The following is a 13,517-nucleotide window of genomic DNA, read 5'->3' as shown; positions in this document are numbered from 1 at the left end:
ATGTTTAGACGGTTCTGTTCATGGTAACATGTGGTGGACAGGAATCATTATGGGAGGTGAGGCATGATCTTTATTTTGCTAGAGCAAAGAAATTCCTAGCGCATACTCTGCTCCTGTTATAACGTTGCTAAAGCACTGATGTCCTAATCCAGTTGATACGACATTTATTTGATGAATCAGAAAAGCACCTCGCTGTGTAATCTGGAAATGGAAATGCTGCTCTATGACTCTGAGAAGACATGAGGTTTTAACCATTATTACAAAATAATTGTCCCTTATAAAAATTAACAGTTTGCCATGTTCTGTTTCTGCCTTTAAGGGCACAAATAAAACATAAGAACCTTCTTATTGCACCACCTACTGTGTACTGCATTACACCACTCAGCCTTTACCTTCCCAGTGTCAACCTGACTGCCCTGCAGATAGCACTGTGCATGTACAACCACAAGAGGAGGCTGGAGCTGTAAGTGCATGACCTTGGACCATACTGACAGGGAGGAGGATATTGAAAAAGTCTGTGAGAGACAGAGACACAGCCTTACCTTGCTCCATCAGGGTGAAACTTGGGAAGCTTCAGGGTAAGGGTGTAGGTTGTATTTATTCCAGTCTCATCAGTGACGGAGTACATACATGCACACATGTACATGTAGCTATGGATGTGAGTATGGATATATATGCTTGCTCTCAGAGAGGTCACAGATGCCTGAAGCTGCTCTCACTTCTGGGATCTCTGGCAAACATTCAGCTCTCTCTGTACAGAGTAAAATAAATAATTATGCATACACACACACATATGAAAATAAAAGAAATATAAATACATGTTAAAAAATCAATTTTCAGAAGTGTTTTTGTCTCAAGCAATAATCAAAATCTCTCACAACCTTTTATAATAGGAAATTTGTATATATGCCCAGTACAGTGTCTGAATACAGGTTTCAGAAAGCTGTCAGTTGTTCCTTACAATTCTGCAGGAAAATAAAAGGTTCATGGAAAACAAGGGGAGATCTGCCTAAGAAAAAACAGTGAAATACACAGCAGAAGCCTGTGTCTCAGATAAGAGATCAGTGGGGGAGTTGGAGTTGATTTTATTTTTTTCCCTCTAGATCAGGTATTACAGACCTGCATCTCTGAGAGAGATTGGAACAATTACAGAAAATAACACAAAGCCAAGGTTTTCTTGCAGCTATTATTATTACTGCTGTGCAGCGTACTCCTTCAGTTTGAGACCAGCTGCTGCAATTACAGAAAAGAAAAGCGTCAAAATTGGAAGGACAGAATAAAACTCTTGAGGTTTTCATGTCTAATATAAGTATATCCTTGTAGAATCCATTTTAAGAAGGAAGAAGTCACCTGGGCTGAAATAATCTTACACATCCTTCGGGTGGCTAAACACTGCTCGTTATTGCTACTTTATAAACTGAGTGATAAACCAGTTGAAAACACTTGGGTTATACCAATCAGAAATATGCCTTTCAAGTCATTTCAACAACAGACTAAAGTACTGGTGGCCGGCTCATTTATTGCTATTATCTGCATACCTTGATCACAGACAGGGAGCCCACTGAACTAGAGCATGTAGAAACCCAGGCAAAACAATAGCTCCTTCTGCACAGAATTCAGTACAAGATTAAATGCAAGATATGAGAGAACACAAGAAAGGAGAAGGACTGAATAAATGAGCTCTGGAGGCAGAGATCACAAAGCGCAAATGTCCTACCCTGCTTTTTGTACAAGGGAGTTTGTAGGGTTGAAGGTGAGTTTAAAGAGGAATCCAGAGGAAGATATGACCTAGTTTTATTAATTTTTACAAGGACCTTCTTCCAAACACAATGAAAACACTGGAGGCAGTTAAAAAATGCTTGTTTGAAAAGTGGCTGTAGTACTTGATCTGCCTCCTTCATGTTGGCAGCCTGTAAAATGGGAATAGTTTAGAAGAAAAGCAATTCCAGGATCTGCTTCACACTGCCATAGCACTGTGGTCTTAGAGACACCTGCATTTTAATTCATTTCTAGTAGGATAGCTATCCATACCTACGCTGCAGGATTATAAACCTGAGAAATTATATATGTATGTTTATGCCTCAAATAATTTTTTAATGAAGACTTCTTGTAAATACAGTAATCTTCAGACAGCTTTTTTGATATATGTGGGTGTGTGCATGTGTGCATGGTCTCATTTGAAAGCACTATCAGACAAAATGGTGGTTTCAGTGGCTCCCTACCCTGGACTTCAATCTCAAAAAACCCAAAATGGCTAAACTAAAAATTATATTAAAGGCTATACCTCTTTCAAGTTTTCCAATAGCGTATGGTAGGAGTTTTTCTTCAATTTTATAATGTTTTGTGTTGCTAAGAGTGAAGTAGGAGATGGAGGTTGCAAAAACTTTGTTAAGGCCAGGAAAGAGTTTCTTCCTTGCAGACTACGAAAGTTCTGCTTCTCATCCAGAATCCTTCCTCTGCCCTGAATTTCTCAAGGTGTTGCTACACACGTCCTGATACAATAGCGGTATGCAGGACAGAATACTTTTTCCTTTATATCTTAAAATTTATAGAAACCTGAAAGAGTACGCCTCTTCCATCAGAACTTTACTCTTCCAGTTCCCCCAAATGCACATACGCTCCCTTTCCTGCTCCCATCGACTGTTTAAAATTTGAGTCTTTGGCAAGGGTTATAAGTGTCTTTTGTGTATCACATCATATCTTGCCTTTTTTCTACTGAGTAGTTAAATTAGCTGTGTGTTTGTTGGAAATCATTCATATGCTGCATATTTAGAGTCTTGCCTGAAGTATTAATGCCCAGAAGCTAAGACTGGAAATCGGACATCTGCAGTAGTGGCAGGATAGGACTTTTAAAAGAAATGCAATAAACAAAATCGCACTGAGTGTGTTTACGTGTCACACTGACTTCACTGACTATGTGACCATGCTAGCAGCTTGACAGGTTATATTGGGTTTACGTGGCAAGGTTTTAGTAACAGGGGGCTGCAGGGGTGGCCGCTGCAAGGAGACACCAGGAGCTGCCCCCATGTCATACAGAGCCAGTTCCAGCCAGATCCAAGACGGACCTGCTGCTGGCCAAAGCTGAGCCCATGAGTGATGTTGGTACTGCCTGGGTGATAAAAAAGGTAAAAACTGCTGCATAACGGCTGGGTGAGAGGGTTTGAGAGGAGCAGCCCTGGAGACTCCAAGGTCAATGCAGCAGGAGGTGCTCCAGGTGGATTCCCGTGCAGCCCATGGTGGGGCAGGCTATCACCCTGCTGCCCATGGAGGCCTACGGGGGAGCAGATCCCCACCTGCAGCCCGGGGACGACCCCACACTGGAGCAGGCTCATGGCAGGACCTGCAGCCCATGGAGAGGAGCCCACGCAGGAGCAGGTTTTCAGACAAGAACTGTGTCCCATGAGGGACCTACACTGGAGCAGTCCATTCTTGAAGAACTGCAGCCCGTGGGAAGGACCCCACACTGGAGCAGGAAAAGAATGTGAGAAGGAAGGAGCAGCAGAGATGAAGTGTTAGGGTCTGACTGCAGCCCCTCTTCCCCATCCCCCTTCACCACTTGTGGGGAGGAGGCAGAAGAGCGAGGAATGAAGTTGAGCCTGGGAAGAAAGGGGGTGGGTCGAGGGGAAGGTCTCACTATCCTGCTCTCTTATTAATTTGCAATAAATTAAATTCATCTTCCCCAAGTTCAGTCTGTTTTCCCCTAACAGTAATTGGTGAGTGATCTCCCTTGTCCTCACCTTGACTCACCAGCTTTTCATCTAATTTTCTCCCCCTGTCTTGTTGAGGAGGGGGAGTGAGAGAACAGCTGGGTGGGTACCTAGCAGGCAGCCAAGGTCAAACCACCACAGAGGTTGAAATTACAGGTGTGAGATGATGAGGTCTCAGATTTTCACACTTCTTTTTTTTTTTTTTTCTTGTGCCAGACATTCAGAGTTCAGAGCTTCTGCACTCTTACTGCAGGCAATTTAAACTCCAGTTGGGAATGCATTATGGTTTCAGTTAATGCAATAAAATATCACAAGTTACAGTGGTCTTACTTATAGTTAGTAATAAGCTCTAACTCACTGGAAGTCATATAGATTGGAGGACAGCTAGGTGATAAAAATGTTACACAACCACCTACTTGCATCCTTACCTTTCTTTTTCAATCTTTGCATGTCATGCAAGTATGACTTACGAATATCACTGCACTTTTATTGGTTTATCAGTCAATGATGTTTCAGATCTGAATACAGTTTACCAGCACTTGCTGTAGATAAGAATGCAATTAATTCCGTTCATTCACCCCTCATAAATGTAGATTCTGGATTTATCTAGTAATGATGTGGTCGGTTCTTGGTACTGTTTGTGGCTTATGGTGGGGCCTAACATTAGCTTAAGTGGTGTAGCAAGGGCAGTCGGTGACCCTTAAGAACTGCCAGCTGGTCATTAACAATCCCAGTGTGTGACTGGCAGCACTCTGCTCCACAGCTGTAGTTCAATGAACTAATAGCTAATACATTAAGTCACCCTAAAAGGTTTAATTCCTTACAAATAAAACAAGTTTAAATGCCATCTCAGCCATGATGGAAGCTGTCGCTGGCCTTTGATTTATTTTGTTTGCAAGGAATTCACTTGTCATAAATGGATTTGTGCATTTGTTGTTTCTTTAACTGAAATTTTGTGTACATGCAGAAATAAAATATTGGGCTTCTAGTGAAAGTTACAGAAAAAAGCCTCATGCCTTGTGCCTGGACGAATTTGAGCACCTAAACTCTGCATGTGCCATATTTGACATTTCTAGATCCTTGTATAAGTGCTATAAACTTTCACACCCAAGTTCTGTCCTTGGGAAGTGGGTTGCAAGCTATTTTTTTTGGTCATTGACTTCAACATTAAAAGTGTAAGAAAACAAAGCCTTACTTGCTGTATTTTCAGAGACAAGGGCTAGCCTGTAAAATCAGCTTCCCTGCATGATTCATAAAATCTATTTCTGAACAGGGAAGAATTTTCTCTTTAGCATTCTGGGGTGACTTTTCCTAGTTTGTTCCGCTGTGTGCCATGGTTTTCTTTCTGCTTATATTTTACACAGGGAGATCAGGGTATTCCAGGGGACAAAGGTCCACAGGGCGAACGAGGGAAACCTGGCCCATCAGGAGAAAAGGGGGATGTGGGTCCTATTGGGCCACCAGGAGACAGAGGCTACCCAGGATCACCAGGTCATCAAGGTCCCCCAGGTTCACCAGGACCCCCAGGCTTTCCTGTAAGTAAATACAAGTTTTCCGTGGTTGCTTATGAATTCAGATGTTGTGAAGGTAACGTGCTGAGCAGTGAAAATTCAACCAAGCAATACCACAGTATCAGAAAAACTAAGATATCTCTGAGATAATTTCAGTGTTCAGTTAAGAGGTGGAAAAAATATAGCCAGCTGATCAAGCAGTTATTTTATTTTTTTTTTTTAAATATGTGCTATGGATAAACTTTAATTATTTACTCCTTTAGCTCCTGACAAATCAATATGATTTCTCAATACTCTTTATTTTCAGGTTTTTCATACGCTTAAGAGCTAAAGTGTAAGCCTTTGCAACTGGGAAAGAAAAGGAGGCAGACAAAAATGATTCTCAATAGAAGAGAAATCAGCATTTAAAAAGACAATAAAATGCTGCCTGTCAGTTGTAGATATCTTGGTTCGCCTCCATGTGCGCACAGGCGCACATCCATATTGTGGGCTCTTTTTAACCTCAGTCACATAGGGTAAATCTCTAAAAATCTTGTCCAGTGAAGTTATTGGTCCTGTGATGCAGTTTCAGTTATCAGTTATCCCCGAGAGGGGGTGAGAAGTTGGCAAATGCTTTGCAAAAGGCAATTAAAGCATAGAGGTATCACTGGACATCCTCACTGTCTTGTGGAAATTAATTTCCATACACATAACATGCTGATCATCTTGACAGATGGGAGTGCCTTTTCCATTTCATGGTATTAGTGGTCTTTATAATATTATAATGTATTTGCAATAAAGTGGTCTTTGCTGTTAAGTAAACAACACAAATGTACTAAAATACTTAATTTTGTGTGAAAGGTTTACATTTTTAATACAAGTTCAGCATTTTTTTATTTTTATAGCATCATAAAGTGCCCTCTGTATGTTTCTTCTGATACATATCAGCTTTTTTTTTCCTCATCAGGCTGATACAGTTTCACTTGAAGAAATAAAAAATTATATTAAACAAGAGGTTCTTAAGGTTTTTGAAGGTAAGAAAGTGAAGTATTATACAACTAAACCTAAATCTAAAATTCTGTTCTAAACGCTTTACTTCTCTACAGCTTTATATACATTTCTTTACATGTCATCTAACTTACATTGAACTTAGCAGCTGCCTTGTTACTGTAGCCACGTTTAACTGTTAACTCTGATTAATATAACTGTTTGAACAATTATAAATTATAGTATCTGTTAAACAGAGTATTTACTTATGTAAAAGATCAGCATTAAAAGCTGGTTTGCTCCAAATCATAATAGCAAACGTATATATGTATCGTAGATACATATACGTATCATGTATTATTGCAGATATGTATGCATCTACAACATATCATTAAGACACTGAAGATTTATTAAAGTGGAGACGATAGAAATACCTAATTATATTGGCCACTTAGTGGGTGACTATCTAAATGAGAGAACGGCCTGACAGCTTTCGGTCATGCTGGTCTAAACTGTGCATTTTCAGCAAACACCCCTGCTGAGTTCCAAAGCTCCCTTGCAGACCACCACCTTCTGGCACTGTTTTAGGCAAGTACCAGATTCAGTCAAGGTCTTTGTGCTATGTAAGCTTTCTTAGGTGTGTCCTTATTCTGAAAAGGAAATATTTTTCTTCCCCAGCATTTTCTTAGTCAGGATTAAAAAGCTGTGACTCAAGTAGGTGTCTGAAACAAGCTTCTGCTCAAACACCTCTTAACAGTAGGTTCTCTTCAATCACAAGATGCATTTCTTATGTCTGCAACATGCTTAGCTATTTTGTCATTAATATTTGTGGATACAAACCTTTTTATCTTTTAGGGATAAAAGAAATCACATAAAGCTTGAGACTTTTTAAACTGTTAGGGCAGTTTTTCCACTTTATAACACGGCTATCATTTTGTGTATTTTCACCCTTCCCGAGCCCTTAGGAGTTCAACATACTATGTATTTCGAGAGCAGTTTGTTGGCTGAAGTTACCTCCTTTTCCCATTCAAATGGAATGGTAACAAGTATTTAGTCTATTCATAAAAACAAAGTATTAAAAGGTGTCCTGCCTACAGGGAATGTTGGGTTTTGTCTTTTATAGCTACTCCATCTTCTACACCTCACTAGTGTTCTGACAAACCTTTTGGGTTTGGCTTTGTTTCACTTCTCCCGTTTCCTATCATTTTGCTTATTTTTTGTTTGATGCCCACTCTTCTCTTTACCCTAACTTTGTTCTTAAGTCTTAAAACTCCACCACAGTAAATACCTGCTAAATTGTGGAATGCTTAGTTAATTGTTTTAATCTGGTATAAATGAGACAGAGTCAAGGTTAGTACCTATTTTGTCTACCTCTAAGGAACATCGAAATGTTACCAAGTGCACTTTATTGCACCAGCACTAACAGTTCATGTTGAAATCTATGCAATTTATAATGTTTGCTGAGCACTTAAAGGTTTTTTCACACCTGTTTTCAGGGTTTCAGTACAGTCCAAGAACTGTTCTACTTTGCAACTTAATATGACTTACAAGCATATAAGGTAGCCCTTCATAGGGGTGTTAAGTACTGGTTATTCTGTGTTCATGTATTTTAAGTACTTCCATGAACAGGAGTCAGAAGTCATCTGACACATGGGAACACATTAAGTAAAAGAGAGTAGTAATAGAAACTTTAGTACAAATTCATTCAGGTTGTTTCAAAGGGTAAGACTCAGACATGAGTCTGAGTCAGAACTGAAGGCCTCACTACTTACAGGAGCATTTAATACCTTGACATATAGAATGATTAAACACCTTACTTCCAGCAACTTACTTTAGCTGGGGCTTTGGAATTTATTTATTTTCCTGTGTTTTGCTAGCAGATTTCTCACCCACTTTTTCTTGTGTCCTTTGTTAATGAAGAAAGGATGGCTCAGTTTGTATCCCAGCTGAAGCTGCCCGCTGCAATGCTTGCCTCCCAAGCTCATGGAAAACCAGGGCCCCCAGGAAAAGATGGGTTACCAGGGCCACCAGGAAAGGATGGTTTGCCAGGGCCACCAGGAGAACGTGGAATTCAAGGTAGGAATTCCAAAAAATGTTCCCATGAATTGTATCTTGAAATCTTTATACACTTGCTAATGATTATTAAATAAGCCAGGATTACCTATCTAGCTTCCTAATGATTAACTTTTAAAACAGTACTTATGTTTTTCCAGACTAGATCTAAATATTAACCCATAGTAAATGTGTGGATTTTACTGATTAAAAACTCCTAATCAGTGCATTTTATTCTAATAAGTGATCAAGTTAATTACTGACAGATATCTAAAGCTGACAGATATCTAGACTACTGTAGTAGTTATTTTTTTTTTTTTCTCCAAAATACTTTAACAAGGAAGAAAAACTATGCCAGTACTCTCATGTAACTGTTTGGATCCTGTTCCATATTGAGAGACCATCTTATTTAGGAAGCAAAATTTGATCTCCAAGTCTAAGTGCTCTCAGCTCTGATCCCAAGACAACACAGGGAAGGAAAAAACTGAAGACAAATATTATTCTTTAAGAAGCAGTGAAAACTGAAATATTATCACATGAATCCTTCTTACAGTGAAGTAATCTATTTTCACAAATCAGTTTCAAAGTAATCAGCTTTTCACTATACCCCAAATGGTAATTTGTACATTGCAATGCATTTGGACAGTATAGGACTCTTGTTCCACTGAACTGTCTTTCACTGCAAAATTAGCTTCAAGGGATCCAGGCTCGCTGTAGCTATGCTCTGCTGTAGAGTCAACCTCTCAGAGATTAAAAGGAAGAGGAGAACAGAATAAAAGGAAAAAAGAATTTATCAATGAATAATATTTTGTGGGCGGGTAACATGTAATTTGCAGTTTATCTGTAGGTAGTTCTTTATTATCTTTTGTTAGTTTGGTCTGCTCTGGAGTCAGAGCAAGTCAGACTGGAATGAAGAACATGAGAGCAAAGCTGAAGATGTGTGGATCCTAAAGCTATCAGAAGAATAAAGACTTACTAACACTGATAAGCGCAAACCCCTGACAGAAGCTTGAAAAATGTGATGAGCTCAGAATGAGAAGAACAAGAATAAAGGATCAAGGAAAACCATAAAAGGCTTAGAGTCTTACAACACTGACTTCATCATTACCTAAATATCCAGATCACTGTAAACAGTCACCTTCAATGTCAGTGCCAGATTGTTCAATGATGATGTATGTGGTGGATAGTCTCAGATGCTTCTGGGAAGTGGAACATTGTACTAGGCTTCATTTCCAGCTAGAGAGCATCAAGAGTAAAGATGATAGCTATGCTTGAAAAAAAAAAAAATAAAGCTGCTTTTTCATGCCTTATGCTTAAGTAAAAGTAGTGGCCCATGTACACAGGATTTCCATTTATTTTACTGATATGCTCAATACTCTTTTTTCATTAGTAAAAGGTAAGCTAAGTGAGAAGCATTTACTTCTCTGATGCATCAAAAGAGATATGAAATTATACTTCCAAGGAAAGCAAACCAAAACTTTGTCTTGCCTCCTTTTTACACCCTGAGTAAGAGATAGTCCCATGAGAGAAGCACACTTACAAATACCCTTCATGCCTTTCCCAGTTGTGCCTGTGCGTGCTATTGTTTTGTGCCAACAGTAAAAAGAAATTCAAATCTCTGAGCAGACTGAAAAGTATCCTTCCGTATTCCAGTTTATTTTCAGCCCTAAAAGACATAGCGGACAAGACTTCTTCGAGAAGCATGTGTGGCTGAGATCATCAAGGTAGCATGCTGTGTGCATGTATGCCCAAGTCATAATATGCATTGGAGAGGGTATTTGGTATTGACTGCCAGATATTCCTTATTATAACTCTCACTTGGTTCTAGCCCCAGTTGCCAACTCCAACGTTTTTCTGTGTATAGTAATATACATTTGAGCTGGCAGGATGAAACAGTCACTTGTCCCGTACAGCCAGGACTGTTGGAGGGCAATTAACAGGACCTCTACGAACACCTCCAGAGCAGTTTGCGATGCTGCACACTGAGGAGAGAGCCTGCTAGAGCCAGCCAGCAGGAAGGACAGGAGCCACCATGTGCCCAAGGAGGTGCTTAACTTGTGGATTTGCAGGGGTTCCTCCTGAACACCTTGATGTGGTGCCAGTTCCCCCAGGAACTGGTCTGGCCTGGCCTGGCCAATTTCCACCAGAGCCTCCTTCTGCACAGCAAACCACTAGGTAGGGGTTAGTCCCAGAGGCAGAAAACATAGATAACTAACTTTTGGAAGTGTATATGTGGTCTTCAGAAAGTGTGTTTAAGGAATTGCTAGACTCTTGGGCATAGAGTCATTCATTTCCAATGAAGTCCAGAATTGCTACCTGTTGGCCTTCAGCAAGTTTGGGGGTTGGACTAGATGACCTCTAAAGGTCCCATCCAACCCAAAACATTCTATGATTCTATGAAGTTTGTTCATAGTGTACCCCAGGTACTTCCCAGTGGTTCAGGTACAAATATTGTTGATTTTATATGGTGGTCACAGTAAAAATATTGCATGCAAACAAAAAACAACAAAGAATTGCAACATAAATTACAAAATATGCCGTTGGTATTTAAACACACTTCATATAATAACGATTGGGAGATTATTTTATTTTATTTTAAAAGAATAACCGATGGCATATGCACCAGCAAGCTGATACTGTGAGGCAGGGTTACCAGTGAAATGTACAGCATCTACTTAAGGGGGAGCAGAGGAACTCATTTACTCTGCGTGCGTTTCAAAGGATGGTAATGTCTTGTAGAGAAACAGGAAGTTTATTTCAAGACTTTATTGGCAAGCTATCACAATGGCATCCATTTGCAGTCAGTCAGATTGTCATGTGTTAGAGGATGTAGCGCAATTAATTCCACTGACTTAATCGGATTTTTTAAAACTCTAATAGAAAGTGAATTTTGGTCCATTAGACCAAATTCACCTTGGGATAATTTTGCAGTCTAGAGATGCATATTACCCTTTATGTTAATATGACTATTGATTTTTTTTCTCAATAGAGAAAAGAAGGTTTCATCATAGTTAAACTTCACTGTTTCTATCAAATTAGGAGTTTTCAATGGGTTCTCATAACTCATAGTAGCCTGGAGGAAACACAGCTCAGGGAAGAAACATACCATGTGATGAATAGTCAAAGTTTCTTACCTTTATTGCTGAATTCCATTGTGAAATTTATATCTTTTCTTATTAATTTGCATGGTAGGGAGCATCTAGAAACCTTGGCTGACATCAGGAACCCATTATAGTAGTGGATGTTGTCCAGACACTGTCACTCTTCCAAAATAGCCATGCTGGTTTCAAGCGTTACCTCCTGTAAACTGTTCTTTGCTGCGGACGGTGAAGCTAACCTCTTTTACATTGATTTGAAACTCAGTTACCACCTCTCAGCTGAGAGGGCTAGAACACACAGAAGGAATTCAGAATACGCACTGGAGGCTGGATGAGAGGGCTTGCTCTTGTTGCTTTGCAGTTGTTTCATTTTAGGCACACAGAGTAGTTGCACAGTAAAACACAGTGGATGCTTCGGTCTCATTGTTCCTTGTCGTGGTAATGTGTTTGCCTCATATTGGTATTAAAGAACCTCAGATTTCTCTAGATACTTGACGTGCTAGTTTCAGGTGCTGCATTATCCATGCAGATGGAAGAGGGTCTCCATGATATAGGTGGAATACCTTTAGGAGCTGTTGAAACGAGAGAACGTTTTACCTCCAAGTTCGTAGGCGTGAACATGTGTCATTTCCAAGCAGAGCTGAGGGTGTTGCGGTAGCGATGCTTCTGCTGTGACATTTGTGGAGGTCATCAAACGGAGAGCTGTATTTTAGCTACCACCACTCATCTATGAGCAGAAGGAAGCTGATCCGTTTGGACACATACTGGCTACGTACTGCTACCAAGTGTTTACCGTACTACCCAAGTTGGGGACATGTTTACATACGACAACTTTTGGGTTTCAGAAATCACGACAAAACTTCTGGAACCCAAGTGAAAGGCTTTGCTAAGGCAGTCGCCTTTTGAATTAAGCAGGTACCTCTTACTGGAATCATAGTTCTACCAGTAAAAATAGACAGCATCTTATATGTGCCTTTATGTTAAAAACAATAAATCAAAATGTGATTTATGCATTTGGCAATATTTTCCTTTGACTGTGTTTGAGTTTGTCACTTTAGGCTCAGAGAGAAGGTGATATTATCCTCTAGTAGTGTAATCATGGCCCTGCTTCTGAGCAAAATATACCTCATTACAAATAAAATATTTTCCTGCCAGAATTACACATTACATTGTTCGGATTGTTTACATATAGGTCTGTTTACTAATATGCTTACACCTTGTTACGTAAAGCCTTATTTTTAGAAAAGATATCTGGGAATTTTTGTATTAAACTTCAGTATCAACAGAACTTATCTGCCACTGTGTACAAACTCCACCTTTGCATGTATGTTCAGATACAGCCAGTAATGGTTGACACTACCCTGGATCATATATTTGCTTGGCAGGCTGCTCTTTGTCCTGTTGTGGGGTGTTTTGTTTTCCTCATTGTCTTGAATTCCAGTGATGTTTACAGAATCTTTCAGTCTCAGTCCCTTTTCAGTTACGATGTCTCAGATACCTACGGTAATGGTTATCACGGAGCTTGTAAATGTGATATATCGTAAATGTGATTTCTCTCTTTTCCCCATAACTAAAGAAATGATTAGTGGCAGCACTGCTTTGTAAACTTGCAATTAACTGGGTTTGTAGTGAGAAATGTACTGTAACTATCTATTGTAAATTGAGAAACTTAGAGATATATTTAATAAATAGAGGATGTAATAGATCCTGTGGTTGTATGATTGAGCTTCTCAAACGGTAGCTGCCTACTATGCGTTACACAAGATTTTCAGAGAAAAACAACTTGATGTAGTTATAAATACTACTGTGGTCATTAAAGAGCAAAATTAAGATTCACGATTGAACACCTGCACATTCCCTTTTCTGAGTCTTTATAGCTTGTGTGCATATATGCCTCATACAGTTCTGCTTAACAGAACTCAGTGACCAGGATGCATGATTAATACTGTTTCTCTGTGAGCTTTTAAACAGCTGATTTCCTTTTGCTACGCCATGCACGTCACTCTGCATGTGTTTTCTGATGGTTTTGCCTCACTGTAATTTCCGAGTTGGGGTGCTGAGAGAAGATAATTGATGCTCTGTTTTGAAACCTAGAATGATGGCAACAGATAATGGACTTTCTCCCGAAGCGTATAATGAGCTTGTGTTTAATGGAAAGCTTAAATACTCTATGTACCATTCCT

The 13,517-nt window shown here is 39.6% G+C and overlaps 1 protein-coding gene across 1 annotated transcript in view; it reads left to right on the top strand.

Annotated features, from left to right (window-relative positions):
- Window positions 1-13,517, top strand: part of COL19A1 (collagen type XIX alpha 1 chain) — a 203,997-nt gene that overhangs the window by 188,484 nt on the left and 1,996 nt on the right. Inside the window, exons 46-48 of the mRNA XM_035895611.1 lie at window positions 5,072-5,242; window positions 6,165-6,231; window positions 8,105-8,260. Of these exons, the coding sequence (XP_035751504.1) occupies window positions 5,072-5,242; window positions 6,165-6,231; window positions 8,105-8,260 (394 nt within the window). The remainder of the gene's footprint in view (window positions 1-5,071; window positions 5,243-6,164; window positions 6,232-8,104; window positions 8,261-13,517) is intronic.

The sequence above is a fragment of the Egretta garzetta genome, unplaced genomic scaffold (assembly GCF_000687185.1).
Source record: "Egretta garzetta isolate BGI_Z169 unplaced genomic scaffold, ASM68718v1 scaffold55, whole genome shotgun sequence".
NCBI lineage: Eukaryota > Metazoa > Chordata > Aves > Pelecaniformes > Ardeidae > Egretta > Egretta garzetta.
This window is presented reverse-complemented; position numbering and strand designations above follow the sequence as displayed.